Source organism: Corvus cornix, chromosome 14 (assembly GCF_000738735.6).
Source record: "Corvus cornix cornix isolate S_Up_H32 chromosome 14, ASM73873v5, whole genome shotgun sequence".
Taxonomy (NCBI): Eukaryota; Metazoa; Chordata; class Aves; order Passeriformes; family Corvidae; genus Corvus; species Corvus cornix.
In genome coordinates, this window is record NC_046344.1 from 7064841 (window position 1) to 7081558 (window position 16718).

The 16718-nt window shown below is 61.1% G+C and overlaps 2 protein-coding genes across 6 annotated transcripts in view; one reads left to right on the forward strand and one right to left on the reverse strand.

Moving 5' to 3' along the window:
* The window catches only part of SLC5A10 (solute carrier family 5 member 10), a 38508-nt gene extending 31796 nt beyond the window's left edge, over positions 1-6712 (forward strand). For 2 of the 3 annotated variants that reach the window (XM_039560238.1, XM_039560239.1), the window contains 6 exons: positions 2346-2453; positions 2696-2846; positions 5107-5275; positions 5684-5899; positions 6028-6117; positions 6362-6712. In XM_039560238.1, the coding sequence (XP_039416172.1) occupies positions 2346-2453; positions 2696-2846; positions 5107-5275; positions 5684-5899; positions 6028-6117; positions 6362-6457 (830 nt within the window). In that variant the 3' untranslated portion in view covers positions 6458-6712. The remainder of the gene's footprint in view (positions 1-2345; positions 2454-2695; positions 2847-5106; positions 5276-5683; positions 5900-6027; positions 6118-6361) is intronic. The other variant, XM_039560240.1, reaches the window with a different exon arrangement.
* Positions 6713-6792: 80 nt separating this feature from the next.
* On the reverse strand, positions 6793-12556 carry LOC104684765 (GRB2 related adaptor protein). Of its 3 annotated transcripts, none has more exons than XM_039560245.1 (5): positions 11979-12556; positions 10845-10942; positions 9635-9757; positions 8348-8516; positions 6793-7679 (listed from the first exon to the last, which is right to left on the reverse strand). In XM_039560245.1, exons 1-5 carry the CDS (start codon positions 12054-12056, stop codon positions 7353-7355), a joined length of 795 nt encoding a protein of 264 aa, XP_039416179.1. In that variant the 5' UTR covers positions 12057-12556; the 3' UTR covers positions 6793-7352. The 3 variants fall into 3 exon arrangements, with proteins under 3 accessions (XP_039416179.1, XP_039416180.1, XP_039416178.1); XM_039560246.1 differs by having other exon boundaries at positions 6793-7538; positions 11979-12555; XM_039560244.1 differs by having other exon boundaries at positions 6793-7682; positions 11979-12555.
* Between the last annotated feature and the right edge of the window lie 4162 nt (positions 12557-16718).

Consider the following 16718-nt stretch of genomic DNA (forward strand, 5'->3'; position numbering starts at 1 on the left):
TGAGGGCCCTGCCTGAGTCAGGCTCCCGAGGCGAAGCCGCCTGTCTGTCCGGGTGCTCGGCCATCAAAGTGCTCCTCTCTGCAGCCACAGTGGCCCTGCTTGTCCCACAGTGACAAATCATGCGTGGGGTTGTGCCCAGCCCTGGCCTGGCCTGTGCAGGAGGTGGCAGTGGGGCTGGGGGACACAGGAATGTGACAGCTGTGTGTTGGGATCATGGAATCATTAAGGTTGGAAAAGATCACCGAGTCCAACCCAGCACTGCCAGGTCCAACACTAAACCATGTCCCCAAGTGTCACATCAACACGGGGAAGATTGATGCTCCCAAAGAATACCAGCTCTGGAGGTGTTTCAGGTGGAGCTGGTGACTTCATGGAAAGGCTGTGCTGACCCTGCAGGGATTTCCCAGTGGTGGGATGACATCCCCACACCGTGGCCTGGTCGATGATTGGTGCAGCAGAGACTGAGGGAGCTGGAACCAAACCTGGGCGTTTTAGGTGAAATCCCAGCGCTGCTGGGAGTGATGGGGACAGCAAATGGGACAGAGGTGAGCACTGAGCCAGCACCCAGGGCCTCTTTGGGTATGATGGGAGATGGCCCAGATCGGTGCTGGAGTGTGGGTGTGTGGCATGGCAGGAGCATGTTATGGTTGTCACCACCTCAGCCACTCGCTCCAGCTGTTTTTGTTGTGCCAGGACATTCATGGACTCTTCCACGGGGTGTGAGCGCTAATGATTTATTGCATGTGAGGTGAATGCTGCATCCTGGCCATCGTGTGGCGTGCGCTGGCTCCCAGAGCCTGCTGGTGGGGGCGGATTGGGGTGGCAGAGCCCCACACCTGGAGCATCACCTGATCCTCACACTGGGTGACCACACCTGGGTCCCCCATCTCCAGACCCCGGGGGCTTCTTCCCCCAGCTGAATTTAGTCCCCAAATTGGGTGCAGCCCCTGTGTGCAGTCACAGGTTTCTGTGGCTGAGCAGGTTGGTCCTCACCATTCCAGGCGTCTCCAGGTGGATCCAGCTGGACAGGCAGCACCTGCTGCAGACACGGCCCCTTTTCCTGCAGATGGAAGCATTAATTACAAGGTCCTAATTAATTTTCCATTTTTAGCAGAGGGCCTAAAAGTGAGGCAGTGGGGTAAGACACTGCTCCTGGCTTGGGGACTCCTGCTTCCCACTCACTCTGAGGTCCCACCAAGTGTTCATTGGTAGAGTTGAGGCCTGGGGTAGGCATTTCAGCTGGAGTACAACATCCAGACACTGCCTTGCCCTTTGGAACGTTTTCCACCCTCCAGCCACCAAGGATTTGCATGGAGCCGTGCACAACGTGGTGTTTTAGAGAGGGGAAACTGAGGCACAGAGCGCTGATGGCAGCTTTGCTCACAGCTGCTGCAGGACAGAGTCACTGGAGCCCCAGCGCTGACTCTGACCTTGGGGAAAGGCGGCCCACGTTGGGCTTTTTGGCATCCTTGGGATGTGCTGAGCACGGCCTGTGGTCTGCCCACAACCAAGTCGTGCTCCCATCGCGCCCCACGCTCCTTTATGGAAAGTCCCAAAGTGTCACCACTGGTGTTTGAGACAAACTGGGAGGCTGAGGGCTGCACCCTGCTTTGGTGGAGGTCACCACCCAGGAGAACCAGGACAATGCTCCCAGTGCTGTGCAGGGATCACCCGTGCCCGTCCCCGTGCTCCTCGCTGGGCGGATTCAGCCTGGAGAGCCGGGCAGCCCATCCATATTTATGCCTGACATTAATTTCCATCCATTTCAATATTTTATGAGCATAACAATTAAAAAAAAAAGAGTTCAGCGCTCGTTGAGACATAGAAATAATTGGGTGTTGATGGTCCTGGCGCGCTGCCATGCAAATCCCGGGAGCTGCTGGTGCTGCCCATGCCCAGGAAATTGCCACAACGGTGCACGAACCCGGCTGGCCCCGTGGGTGGGGATGGGCAGTGCCTGACCCGGGGCTCTGCTGCCTTCGGCCGTGGCCCCAGGTCCTGGTGGGGCTCTGGAGATCCCCCCGGGGCAGCTGTCACTGGATTTAATGTGGGAATAGATCCAACCTGCACCGGGCTGGGTGTGGGCAGCGGGAGGTGAGGGGCGGGATGGATCCTGCTGTGTTGGAGCTGATGGTGGGAATGAGGTGGGGGAGGCAGAGGTGGATTTCCACGTGCGATGTGCTCCCTGCTTCTCCTCCTGGTGTCCTGCCAAGGTCTGGGCATCGTGGCCACAGCAAAGGGTCACTATCTGCCCAGTGGGAGGGGGCATGAGGGGGGTGAAGGGGCGCAGGGTTTGCCCCCACCCTGTCAGGGGTCTCAATGTGTCACCTGCCTCTGTCCCCCAGACACCGTGGCCTGCGTGGACCCTGAGGAGTGCGCCCGTGTGTGCGGGGCCGCCGTGGGCTGCTCCAACATCGCCTACCCCAAGCTGGTGGTCGAGCTAATGCCCAGCGGTAGGTGGGTGCGAGGGGGTCACTCCATCTCCAGCGGGCTTTGCTGCACCCCGGGGCTGTTGCCAGGGCTTGGATGAGGTCCCGGCATCCAGGGGTGCAGCTGAATGCTCCCAAATCCCATCTTTGCCCCAGGGGAGATCCCAGCGTGTGGCTGCAGAGGGATAAGCACCATCCCGGGGTTATCCTATCCTATCCCATCCCTCCCGGTTCAGCCGCTCCCTGACTCTCCCTCTCTCCCGCAGGGCTGCGGGGTCTGATGATCGCGGTGATGATGGCAGCGCTCGTGTCATCCCTGACCTCCATCTTCAACAGCAGCAGCACTCTCTTCACCATGGACATCTGGAGGAAGCTGCGGCCGCGGGCCGGTGACCGGGAGCTGCTCCTCGTGGGCCGGTACTGACCGGGGGTTTCGGGGACACCGGGGGTTTCGGGGAGACTGGTGGGGCCGGTCCAGCCTGCAGAGTGCCTCCACTCAGCCTGGCTTATGCAAGGAAAACAAGCCCTTGGATTATTTTATGGATGAAAGCGCTGGAAATGCAGACGGGCCGCTCGGTGCAGCCTCTCCCTGTCGCCTCCTGCCCGGTCCCCCGGGAAGCCGCGGCTGCTCCCGGCCGAGGTCACACACGGGGGAGCTCCGGCGGGTGGCACAGGGCAGCGCTGCCCGCACATCCCCGGCCCCTCCCGCGGTGGCGGTGCCGGCGGGGAGCCCCGGGGCTCGGGGCGGCGCAGTCAGCGCTGGGCAACGCCCCGGCACGGTGCCACGGCGCCGGCAGCGTCCTCGGCCAGGGCAGACAATAACAAGGAGCGAATCTGGGTCAGGGCTTCGGCTGGGCTGTGCCGGGGCTGTGCGGAGGCTTGGCTGGACCAGCAGCTGCAGCAGCAGCTGTTTCTTGGCATCCTCCATCTCCGGAGGGTGGGAAGGGGATGGGCAGGGATCCCGGGGAATTGGGGTCCCGCATGCTCCCCCTTGGGAAGCGGGGCGTTTGTCTCAGAGCCTGCTTAGCCCCTCCCTGGCACTGGCTTCGCTGCCGGTGACAAGGGTGTGACAAGGCAGGACAGCTTTCCCGAGGATGGATAATTGAATGTTTGCGAAGGGCTTTGCCCGCCCGGGGCGGGAGTCGCTGCTGCGGTGGTTCTCGGGAAACTTAGTGTCGGGTGATCGGTGCGAGCAGGACGCTGCGGATCGCAGGGATAGAGACAAGGAAATGTGCTTGGGAGAGGGGAGAAAAGCTGTTTAGGCTGCCTGTTTGAGGTTTTCCTGCCAGCGTGGAGAAAGATGGGTTGGGTCCTGAGTAGCTCTCAGGGGGTCCCAACTGCCCCCGGACCTTCCAGGGTGGGATGCCACATCCTGGGATCATGGTTTGGGCTGGAAGGGTCTTTAAAGTTCATCTCGTTCCAGCCCTGAGGAAAGGGCTTTGATTGTGAGGTGGGAAAGAGCTCCCAGTTCCCGGACCTGGGGGTTGAGCTCCTGCTGCAGCCGTGGTGCCTGGCTGGAAACTCCTGCTGGTGTTGGATGCTGCTCCATGCCAAGGTTGTGGTGTGGCGATGCAAACAGCTGATCCTTCCCAAATTCCCCCAGCCCGGGCTGTGCCGGGTGCTGCTCTCCATTCCCTGCCCGGCTGAGCAGGACTCGGCCACCCGGCACACCCAGCTCCTGCCTCACTCAGACATTCCTGCTTTTCCATGATCTTTTAGCCTCAAGACCAGGTTGCACAGGGCTTTGAGCAGCCTGGTCTAGTGGAAGGTGTCCCTGCCCACAGCAGAGGGTGGAACAAGATGAGGTTTAAGGTCCCTTCCCATCCAAACCATTTCATCATTCTTTGATTCTGTCCTCTGTGGCTCACAGATATTCCAGAGGGGTTTCTCCTTCCCCATGGATCAGGGCGCGCATTTTACACTCGGGCTGGTTCCCCTTCCTGCAGCACCAGGCAGCAGTAGGAGTTCCAAGCTAGAGCTGCTTTCATGGCTTTATTTTTCTTTTATTTTTTTCTTACTTCTGCTTTTCGAGATGAGCAGATGGAGATGTAGGAATTTTGTGGAGCTGTAAATAAGCTGGGCTGAGCTATAAATACAGCAGCTCTGGGATGGGTCCTGCCTAGGCTGGGCCCAAAATCTGGGGTCTGGCCAATGCCTTGTGCTTCAGAGGAGGGTGATGCTGTGGGGTGTGGCTGGGATTTGGGCAGGGATGGGGTCAGGGTGATGCTGGGGACTAACACACCCCCCTGTCACAGCCTGGCCGGGGAGCTGAGCGTGGGGCAGCTCAGCCCATGTCCCCAGCCCCCAGCTGGGTGCCTTGGCTGGACATGGCGGTGCTGAGAGCATCACCCAAATCTGGCCAGAGCACCCAGGCTCTGCATCTGGTGGCTTTTCACAGTGGAAGTGTCCATCACCTGGTGTTTTCCTTTGGGGGGTCCAATTTAGCAGCCACCAGGGCTGGGCAGGGGCCTGGGAAGTGTTTGCCCACCTGAGATGGAGCAGGTAGTGGCACAATCAGCATCCTCCATGGTCCTGGGGATGTCACCAGCAGTGAGTGACGCACCTGCATCCCCAGGCAGCACTGGGACCAGCACTGGGACCTGACCCAGCACAGAGATGCTGCAGGTGCAGGGCAGTGACAGCAGTGTCACCTGCAGCACCTCGCTGCCGCTCGCAGGGTGGTCACGGTGGTGCTGGTGGCCCTCAGCGTGGTGTGGATCCCCATCCTGCAGAGCTCCAGCGGTGGCCAGCTCTACGTGTACATCCAGGCTGTCACCAGCTACCTGGCTCCCCCTGTCACCGCTGTCTTCATCCTGGCCGTCTTCTGGCCCCAAGCTAATGAGCAGGTACACGGCTGGGGTGGCCCTGGGGACAGCTTGATCAGGGGTGGTACCAACACCTCCCCGTCTGCCCTGCTCCCAGGACACAGTGGGGATCAGCAGGCTGCGGGAGGAAGGAGGAGGCGATGCTGGAGGGGCTGGGGACAGAACTGAGCCTGGCTGGTGCTCCCCAGGGAGCTGGGGGAAGCCTAAAGGGGGATGCAGCTGCTGCCTTGCATGGCCACCAAGGGTGGCACAGAGCTGGCAGGGGACATCCCCTTGGAGGGGGGACCAGGGCTTGGCCATGCCCCAAAACACAGGGAGCACTCCACCCCCGCTCAGGGCTGGCTGGAGGGGGCAGCTCCTGCGGGGTTTGTCCCCGCTGTGGGGTGACCATCCCTGTCCAGCCACCCACTGTGAGCCTTGGCTTTGCAGGGAGCTTTTTGGGGCCTGATGGCAGGGCTAGCACTGGGACTGGCCAGGATGGGGCTGGAGCTGGCCCACCCCACACCCCTCTGTGGGGTCCCTGACCAGCGGCCGTGGCTGCTCGCTGACATCCATTACCTGCACTTTGCCGTGCTGCTGGCCGCTGTCACAGCTGCCATCGTGGTGGGGGGCAGCCTGCTGACCTCCCCAGTGCCCCCAGCACAGGTGAGTGGGGCATCCCCGACCTCAGCCAGAGGTGTTGGTGTCACCCTGTGCACCCCGAGCTCTGCTGGGGGGTCCCCGTGGTGGGCTCAGCCCTGGGAGGGTTTTCCCAGCAAACCTCTGGTTTCCAGCTGAAGGATCTCACCTGGTGGACCCTCTCACGGGAGCCCCCCCAGCCCTCCGTGTGTGGCACAACCCGGGGACCCCCCGATGGTGAGTGTGTCCTCAGGGGTTTCAGGCAGGGGGGGCAGCCTCTCAATCCCTGCCTGTAATGGGCAGCAGGGTGGCATTGACACCCTGTGCCTCAGTTTCCCCAGGACTGTGCCACCTGCCAGGAGGTGGCTGTCCCTGGGGTCATCATCTGTCCCCTACACTCACTGTATTTCTGTGCCAGGTTCCTGTTCAGCCAGCCTGGACACCCAGCAGCCACCCAAGGCCATGGGACCCCCAGCCATGGCTCTCAAGGACACCATGGAACCCCCATTCTGGGCCCGTGTCTGTGGCATCAACGCCATTGTCCTGATGTGTGTCAATATTTTCTGTTATGCCTATTTTGCCTAGAGCCCTGACAGCCCCTGGGGTGGGGAGGACGCCCTTGGAGAGGGGAAAAATGCGAATTTGGGTGGCAGTTTTTACTTGTTTGGGACGTGGTGTTTAAATCCACAGGTGCAGCAAGTTGGGTGTTCTCAGCACTGCAGACCCTGAGTGCATCCCAGGGGTTGTGAGGTGTGGGGGGCATTTGTGGGGGCAAAAAATCCCTGGGAGGGGTTTGGGACAGGCATTGGGGTGGGGAAGTGGGGGCTGCAGGGAAGAAAAACCACAGCGAAGGAGCAGCTGTGTGAATGGAGGGACAGGACCACCTTGGCAGGGCTGGAAAAGGAGCAGCTGCACTCGAGGGCGACACCCAAACACATTTTACTGGCCCTAAATAAAAAATAATATAAAAAAGCGCCACAATTTGCAGCTATAAACAGCACCCACAGGATGGAATCCCCCTGGATCAGCCTTCCCTGGTATTCTGAGTCCTGGAATTCCTTCTTGGAGTTACGGATCCCGGCTGTGTCCTGGCTGCCTGCAGCCCTCCCTGGAGTCGGGGCTTTGCTTATGGGATCTGGAGAGGAGCCAAGGTTTGGGGTTTTGGGCTCACTCCCTCTGTTGCTGTCATCCCACCGGATTGTGGCTCTGGGAAAGTTTTTATAGCCATGGTTGAACACTCCACGCTCCCTGCTGCCAGCCGCTGCCAGCCCCATCCCCGGGCTCTCGGGGTCAGGCAAATGGGGCAGCCACAGCTGATGTTTCAGGGTGCCCCGTGGCACAAGGACCCGGTGGGGTGGCGCTGGGACAGGCACCATCGTGGGGACAAAGGGACACTCAGTCTGTGTGCGGGCAGAGACAGCTCTGGTGAGTGGGGACAGCGGGGCCGGGTCCTGCCCGGTCACCTGCAGCGGGGTGAAGGTCACTTGTGGATGGGGTGGACGTAGCTGCGGGGGAAGAGCCCGACGCGGCCGGAGATCTTCCCCTGCCACCAGTTGGGGTCGGGGCAGTCCAGGACCTCGATGATGTCCCCGCGGAGGAAGGGCAGCTGAGAGCCCTCCTGGGCTGAGAAGTCGAACTGGGCTTGCACGAATCGGGGTCTCTGCCTCTGGAGGGAAGCCGAGGGCAGGGGTTGGTGGGAGGAGAGGGGTCCCCGTCTGCCAACCCCCAGCACTGGGTAGCACTGCCTGGGTCCCCAGGGTGATGGGGACACTGTGCCACTGTGGGACGAGGACCAGCCTTGGGGTGCCTGCTTTGAAGAGAGACAGAAGCCAGGGAAATCCTTCCATGAGAAGAACGGAGAGCTGGGGACAACCCCAGGTGCAAGAAAGAGCCTGGGGTGCAGGGCACAGGCAGGGATGCAGGGGAGCACCCCAGGATCAGGGGAGCACCGTGGATGCAGGGGAGCACTCCAAGGCACAAGACTCCCTGTTCTTGCTGCTGGGAGACCCAAGATGGGTGCCCAGGGGACCCTTGGAGGCAGCTGGCACCCCTCACCTTCCCAGGTCCTTCCAGGTGCTGGAGCCTCCCCCCGCCCAGCTCCCAAGGTCCGGTTTTGCCGGACCTTTGCTGCCCTTTTGCTGCCCCAGGGCCTGGCTTTGCTGGAGTTTGGCTGTGCCCTGTCCTGATCTGGTTGGGTTCTGCCACCTGCCCCTGGGCATCACCCCTGGCCTGAGGGACGGTGATGTGTGCCCTGCCCTGCCCCGCTGAGCTGCTCCAGGAGCTCTTCCTCCCTGCAGCACTTCCTGTCTTGGGCTGCTGCACCCTCTCCTGCTCCTCACTCCCTTGAGCCAAGGACCAAGTGCCAACCAGGGATGTCCCTGTCCCCCTCTGCAGGGACACTGAGCCTTGAGAGGGCTCTCACAGGGGTTTGGGACCAGCCCTGCCATCACCCCATGGCCCTATTCATGGCAGTACCTCCTCCGTCCGGTCCTCGTCCCGCAGGAAAATCTGCTGCTCTTTGGAGACCGTGGTCATCCTGTAGAAATCCACCAGCTCATTGAGGGAGTTGAACTTTTCCTCCCAGAGGAAATATTTGCCATTCCTCTCCCGGAGCACCTTGAAGTGCTGGACGTGCTTCCCGTAGCTGCGGAACGAGGATGGATGTCACCCCGGCCTTGGGATGCTGGCAGCACCCCCTGAGGTGGGTAAAGCTGGGGGTGCTGGCAAGGTCGGGATGAGCCCGTGGCTGTCATTGCACCCTTCCTGCCATGGTGGGGGTGACGGTGGCACTGGGGTCAGTCCTGGCCCTGCAATGAGGACCCGCAGCTGAGACCTGCTACAACTCATCCCACAGGCAGCCAAAGCTCAGTACCCGGCCCTGGCACAGTGGGATGCCTGTGGGCTCAGGGATGGCAGCGTGCCATCCACGTGGAGGGCAGGTGGCTTTGTCCAGGGCCACATCTGAGGAAGGCGTGGTGAGAGCTGCAGGTCTCAGCACATGCCAGGAGGAGTCTGCAAAGGCTGGGATTGTACTCCCAGCTTCCCTGTGCTCCTGGGGACCCCCGCGCTGCAGGAGGACGGGGCGGGCAGGATTTCCCTTGCTGCCACCCCGTAGGGTGTGCCTAGGGCGGCAGGTTGGGGTGCCCACACTGCAGGGCCCCGGCGCTGCCAGGCCCCCGGGCAGGGGCAGGACTCGGCTGCGCTGCTGGTGACGCACGGCTCCCTTTCATAATGGGCAAGAACCTCCCCGAAACGTTTAATTAGGGATTAAAAGGGTGAGAAAGTGCCTGGCTGGCCTGGGGCCGCCCCTTGCTCCCCAGGCCGGGGCAGAGGAGGGGTGAGATGCCCTGGGACAGGCTCTGCCCGTTGTACAGTCCTGGCCGCGGATCCCGGAGTCATGGGGATGCTCCAGGCACCTTGTTCCCCCGGGCCGTGTCCCCGGGCTGTGCGTGCAGCTCGGCCCCAGCCCCGTCATCACCCCCAGGGTTGTGTTTAGGGCTGTCTCTGCCAGGGACCCCAAGCGAGGCAGCGGTGCAGGGAGCGGGAAGCAGCGGGGATGGAGGCGGAGCTGAGAAGGAGGGGAAGGTGCTGCGCGAGGCTGTGCCTGGGTTTGTTGTGGACACGGCTCCGCGGCCCCTTCGCGACAGGGTAGGGTGCTCACCCCTCCCCCAGCACACACGAGGATTGCCCGATGCCTCGCTCCCCAAAGCGGGGGCTGCAGGGACCCCTGCCCCTCCTGCCACTTGTCCCAAAGCCGCTCACCTGACGGAGAGGGAGAACTCGCCCGGGGTGCTCTCGCTGTCGCGGACCAGAAAGGCTCCCAGGTGATTGCGCTTGAGCAGCCGCTCCTCTGCCAGCTGCCGGGAGATCCTGCCCGCGTACCACCTGCGAGGGGCACCGGGCTGAGCCCCGCGGGCACCCCTGGGCACACCCCACCCAGCGCCGCATCCCCACCCTGCGGGATGGGGGCACCGAGATTCCCGGTGCCGGCGGGAGCGGGGTCTCCATCGGGCTCCTCACAGGACTGGGACCCTCCCCCGGCAGTTTCTCCCTTCCCTCCCCCTCCCGGCTCATCCCGGCATTTTCGGGGGGGCACCGCAGGGCGCTGTGGGTGCGCTGCCCCCTCCGCGCAGGGCGAGCGCAGCGTCACCGACAGCCGCGACCGCATCCTGTCACCTGGCCCGTCACACCGCGTGCCTCGGCCCCCGCTTTGCTGCCTGTCCCCTCCTCCGCGTCCCTCGGCCCCTCGCGGGAACAGCCCTTCCAGGTGGAGAGCACAAACCCCTCGGTGCCAGGATAAACCCCTCCTGCCTGCACTGCCGGCAGCTGCCGAAACGAGCTGCAGGAGCAGAGTCCCCGTGTCCTATCCCTGCCAAGGCTGTGCCCGGGTGTTTCAGGTCCCTGGGCCATGAAGATTCTCTGCTGCTGTTAAAATTACCCGGTGAATGATCAGCCAGGGAGTTTAGCACGGAGCATCTCCCAGTGCCAGCCCTCCAGGTGCTGCATGGAAGAGGCCGTGTCTCGCTCACGTCGGGTTGTTATCCCAAGCTGGAGAAGCAGTGGGATGTGCCCCGGGCTGCCCCGAGCCCACGCGTTGGCTCTGGCATTTAAATGTGATTTACCAGGGGCTAATGATACATAAAACACAGGTTCAGTCAGGGATGGATTAAGCTGGGTTTTAATAACACAGTAATAGGATTGTGTTTAATGCAGCTGTAATCCCATAACGCTTTGTTATTCCTCAATTATCATTTATTTAGTGGCAGTGCGGTGTGAGGGTTGGATTTTTGGGGGTATGTGGGTGTTCTGCTGCCTCCTGTCCCCTCGGGCTGTGGTGGCGTTGGCAGACTGACCCGGCAGGCAGACCCCATCTCTATGACTCAGTTTCCCCACGTGTGGGACTACCCTGGCTCGTGGCAGACCTTTGGGAATTGGGATGCACCGTTGGGATTGCTGCTGGGATGGTACTTACGGGTGTGGCTTGACCTTGATGTAGTTCTTAGGGACAAAGCCCTCGCAGCCGAACAGCTCAGCCTTGTACCAGTTCTGGTCATCTTCCATGTTGAGGATCTGAGGCGGGGGAGGAGCAGGGAGGTGTCAGCCTGGCTGCCTTTCCCCTGGGAGGGGGGCTGAGTGGGATCCCACTGCTGCCCCAGAGCCCACAACATCCACCAACACCCACACTTTCCCCTGGGGAAAAAGGGCTCTGACAGCGCTGGCACGGTCTGGGGGGTTTGGGGTCATCTGTACAGAGCTGGAAGGTGTCTGGTGTTGTCCCAAACCCCCGCCCAGGGAAGAGGATGAAATCTGTCCCTGGAGCAGCCGGGACGTCAGCCAGGCCCCCGCGTCCCCCGGGACGGTGGCAGTGGGTGCTGACACCGCTTCCGTGTGACAACATTTTCCAGCCTCCCACGCAGGGGCCCGGGGCCCGCACAGCTGTGAAAACAGGATCCGAAACCCCGGGTCAAGGCACGGGGAAAACACGCCGGGAGGCAGGGACGGCACGGCAGGTTTGGGGCTCTGGGTTACAGCCGCGCTGTGCCCTCGCCCTCCCCGGGGGGCTACAGAGTGCCAGGGGTCCGGGAGGAGCCGGAGAGGGATGAGCAGCTGGGCAGGGAGTGGGTGCCCTCACTCCCATCGCGGGGCTGCTGCCCCCCAGGGATGTTCTGAGCCCTCCTGAAGCTTTTTGGGATTCCCAGGCGGCATCTAAGAGCCCACCCCACTGCCAGTGCCTGGGTGGGTGTTTGGGTACATGCTCCCCGCCGCCGGATCCCTGTGACCTCCAGTGCCCCCAGGACAGGGAAAACGTGTCCCAGCCCTGGGGAGCTGCCGCAGAGCACAGCTGGTGGCACTGATAGCCAGGGAGGCCACAGGCCCTGTCCCAGCTGGGGTGTCTCCCTCTGGAGATATGCCTGGTGGCACAGACAAGCAGGGAATGCTGCTCCACACTCCAAAATCCTCGAGGCTGGCTCCTTACATCCCACAGAAAGCCCCAGAAGCAATGAAGTCAGGGACAAAGAAAGCGCTGGTGTCACCATGTGCCCACTCTGTCCCCCAAAACAGAAGCATCCAACCCCCCCGGCTGGTGACCCCTGCCCCGCGGTACCTTCAGGGTGTCCCCTTTCTGGAAGGGCAGCTCGTCCTTCTCCGTCGCCTGGAAGCTGTACAGGGCCACCGACTCCATGGCTGTGTCGGGGAGGCTGGAGGGGTCCTGGGGCTGTCTGGGGCTCGCACCCCGCAGGGCTGTGGGGTCGGGGCTGAGCACACGGTGCGGCGGCGCCGGCGGGCAGGAAACCGCGCTGATGTCAGCGCTGCCGGGGCACCACGCGGGCCCTGCCGCGGCCACAGCTGCCCAGATGTGCGGGGGAGGTGAGGGAAGCCGTGCCAGCCCACCCGGGTGCCAGGGGACCCGTGTGACAAAGGATGGCAGCAGGACTTGGCATTTTCTCCGCAGTGAGTGGTGGGCTGCTGTTGAGCTTTTGATGGGGTACCCTTCCTTCTCAGACCAGGGCAAGAGAGCAGAGGAGGCTGCTGTTCTGCTGAGTTCTTTATTTCATAGTCTCATAGCTTTCTTGAAGGCAAAGTTTGAAGGGGGTTCATGATAAAGGCAAGCAGCAACAGCAAACAGCAGGCAAAACCAGCTTCTTCTATATGCTCTGTATGCTCTATATGCTCTATACCCTATATGCTCTATACTCTATATTCTTTCCTACAGAAGTGTGGATTATATTTGTTAATTGACCAATAAGATTAACACACAATTCTAGTTTTTCTTTCCTTAACCTATCCTGGTCTAATTCTAACATTCGTAAGCCTTACACAAGTGTTACACAGGTATTACACAGATTTGTGTGTACAGTTTCTATCAGCTCTTATTGTTTATGTGAACACTCTATCTAAAAAATGGGAACAGTATAATTCTGTCTATGTTTTGTCTAAAGTAAAGAATTCTGTGAGAAGGTAACACTGCTGCAGTAAGAACTGTGTTTAAGGTCTCTGCTACAGCTTTTTAATGTTTAAGGCACTTAGCTTATATTTCTACTAAAAGTTAAAAAATCTATATTTCTATTCCACTTTGGTGTGGCTTCATGTATGTCAGCTTGTCCAAAGGTTTAAATTCAGCCCCTGTGCTTTGGCTTCCCTCTGGGCCTGAATCCAGAGGAGCTTTCACTCCAACAGGCAGCGGCCGGGATTTGGATGGGAACAGGATGGTGATGGGCTGGGCATGGGTTGAGGATGTTGGGAAGGGTGTCTGGAGAGCACAGGCAGTGCTGATGGGGGAATCTCTGGTGCCTTGGAAGGGCTGAGCTGCCAAAAGGGGGCTTGGTGGGGAATGGTTGTTCCAGAAGCAAGAAAATCGTGGCGGGTGGGAATGGCGGAGGCGGAGGGAGGTGGGTGGATGCACACACCTGGTTTCTTCAGAATTCAGAGTGAACACTCCGTGTCTCAGCTCTGAGCAGCGAGCTTTCAGCACAATTGATACTGGCTTTTTGGGCTGTGGCCCCTTGGGGGGGTTGATTTTTTCCAGTTTTCTTCTGCAGGGCTAGGGAATAAAAAATCCCTTTTAGACTAAAACTGAGCGCTAAAACTTCCTGCTGCTCCCGTGGGCGTCAGGCACGGAGTCTGCAGGGCTCGCATGCCGGGTATCATTCCCAGCGGGAAGGTCTCCAGAGCTGTTCAGCCTTCCTGTGTGTGGGCTGGGGCATGGAGCGCACGGAAAATCCGCCAGACACTGCCTTGCTTTGCTGCGAGGAATTAAACCAGGGACAGCTGCAGCGCAGTCCCTGCCCATGGATTTGGGCATTTTCCAGTGAGGAGCAGGATGCTGCTGCCATCTGCCCGGGGTGGGATGAGCCATGGTGCTTGTAGGGCCACTGTGGGGACACGGGCTCAGTGATTCACCTCTCCCAAACCTTAATCCCACTTCCTGACTGCATCTGAAAAGCAAATGCCCTGGAACACCCCACTGAGGGCATTTCCAGGCCCCCAGTGCCTGTGGGAAGCAGAGAGGGATGTGCAGGGTGTCCCTGGGTGTCCCCACACCCAGTGAGGCACAATCCCCAATGGTCATCCTGGGATGTGCTGGTCCCAGGGGACATGGAGATACTGGGAAGGCCAGGAAGGTCAGGAGGCCGTGGGAAGAGGCTCTGTGTGTGCTCGCCTGTCACATGGAGGATGGGACTCAGCAAATCCCTACGTCCCAGAGAGCCCCAGGGGATGGGAATGCAGCAGGAAATCATCTCGGGATGAGCTTCCTCTACCCCTCAGCAGCCCTGGGGAGGATGGAACTGGATATTCCCTGGGGAAAGCAGCCCAGCAGAGCCTCTGCTCCACCCTGCTGCGGCCAAGGGCCTGATCCTGTCCCTGGTCCATCAGCCCAAACTGGATGATGCAAAGGCCACTCCAGGCTATGCCTGGTGGGGAACAATAGGGCAGGGGGGGTGTCTGGGCACGGGAAAGGGTTGGCGTGGGAGAAACCTGCAGCCCAGGAGTGGGCTATTAGAGCAGCAATCGGCTGTGCCAGGGGTGGACACCGGGACCCGTTTTGGGGTTTGGCTTCCTGGAGCAGCAGGGAGGCTTGGGGGGCACCTTGGGGTGTCCGGTCTGGAGCCACACGTGATCCCACAGCGCCTGGGCGGGGGCACAGGACAGTGGGGTCACAGAGGGTCCTCAGGCCTTGGCGCAGTGGCCGGACTCAGGACCGGAGCAGGATGGGATCGGCCAGCAGATGGCAGCAGTGCCCCAAGGGACACTGGGGACACTGGGGACACCGGGGACACTGGGGACACTGGGGACAGTGCCACCTGCCCCTCCACTCAGGCTCTAATGAGGCAGGCCGCCCCTTTGTCGTCTCTGTCCTGCCACCGCCTATATCGCACCCTGTCCCCGACCCCCTTCCCTCGCTCCGATCCCTCCTGCTGCCCCGGCCGTGGTCCCCGGGCGACCACCTTCTGGTCACTGGTGGCCAGCTCGTGGCTCGCTGTCCCTGGCTGCTGTCTGAGCACGTGTGGCCACTGTGGGGGTGACAGCAGCACCCGCGCCCCAGGAGAGGCTGGGCTGATGCCAGAGCAGTCTGTGGCCCCTTTTCTGGGTTGGGAGCCAAGCTCTGCAGTGCTCAGCTGGTCCCTGGGTGCCTCACCCCAACCCGCTGTGCCAGCCGTGAGCCGATGCCTGGCAGGGTGGCATCCTAGGGAACCTGTCCCGTTATCCCTGTGCCCTGCATGTCCCCAGTGTTCAGAGGGACACAGGAGGTGACACATGGTTGCTGTTGGTTGGGTGTCAAAGCCTGAACTTTGGAGTGAGGCGCTGAGCTCAGCTCAGCCTGCAAGGAGATCCCAAGGGATGCCATGGATCACCCGAGGGCAGAGCAGAGGGTGGGAGCCCACCCTGCCCTGGGTTTCCCCACCAGCCTGGGCTGCCTCTCCCTCCACGCAGGGGAGTTCTGTGACCCTGGGGACAGGCGGAGGAAGGGGCCAGCGGCTCCGGCATTGCCTCTCCGGCCGCACGGCCATTCCAGGCGCTGCGAGCTGCCTGGAGCTCCCGCTGACTCCCGGGTTGCCCAATCTGCCCCGCCCCGCTTCATCAACATCCTGTGTTTACCTGGCTGCAAAATACCCACGCGGGAGGGAGGAAGAGGAGGGAGGGGAGTCTCTTTCCCTTCCGCTGCGGCCTGGGGAGCTTTGTTACGGCCGCCACTCTGGGCTCCCCAGCTCCCGGCCCGTGCCTCGGTGGCTCCTTGCTCTGCCCACGGGAAAGGAGGGGGTGTCTCAAGTCCGGCTTTGCCTCCAGAGGGGCTTTGAGCTGGGCCTGGATGGTGCAGGGCTGGGCAAGGCGAGCTGGCTCATTGCAGACCCGGGGCTTTGCTCCCAGAGCGGGGAGAGGGATGGGTCCTGCCCCACAACACAGCGCTGTGCCGGGGGTTGGGAATGCAGCACAGCCGGGATCCAGGCTCATGCCTGGGATGGTGCATGTGGATAAACCCAGGGACACGGGTCAGCTGTAGCTGCCTGCATGCCCGGGGATGGAATCAGCCTTTCCGATGGGGATCCGGATGCCTCTTGAGGAAGCGGGAGCCCCACTGAGGCCCTGCGCGGAGAGGAAGCGACATCCTGGGCTAGAAAACGCCACGTCAGGGCCCCTAAACAGGATCTCAGCGTCAGCACTTTCCCCTGGAGCAGAGGCACGTCGGTGACTCCTGAGTGTTGGATCTTGTGCGTAACCCAACTTCTCAGCCCACACTGAGGAACTGGTGTCACCATTTACACCCTGGTGTAGCTGCGGACAGAGGATCAGACCCCTCTGAGCCTCACATCATCCCACAGGACCTGTAGGAAAACATTTACAGGAGGAGCAGAGCCAGTTGGCCACACTGGGTCCAGTGTGGCCTTGAAAGGCTCCTTGAGGTGTGTTGGTGGCCTCCAGATGTGGAGCTGCATCTCCTTGGGGTCAGCATGGGTGGTTGGGCCTGGTATTGGGGTTTTGGGGCTGGTAAATCAGAGCAGGGCCCAGTTGCCTGTGGTGTAGGTGGGTTGGGAAGTGGGACTGTGCTCTCATGGGAGAAGCCCAGGGGCAGGAGGCTGGTGGTGGGACCTTGCTTTCAGCATTTGGCCCCAAAAATGGATCTGGAAAAGGACTGGAAGTCATGAAGTCTTGGGTGTGGAATTCAACCCCAAACCTACAGGAAAGGATCGCTGAGGGGTCATCCAAAACAGCCTCCTCAAGAGGGATGCAGCCTCGGATGGTGTCTGGGAAAGGGCCAAACACCGTTTTGGTGAGGAACACACAGTGGGGGCTTCCTGGGAGTTCCCAGGGCTCAGTTTGGAACTGCTGGATGAGGTTACAGTCC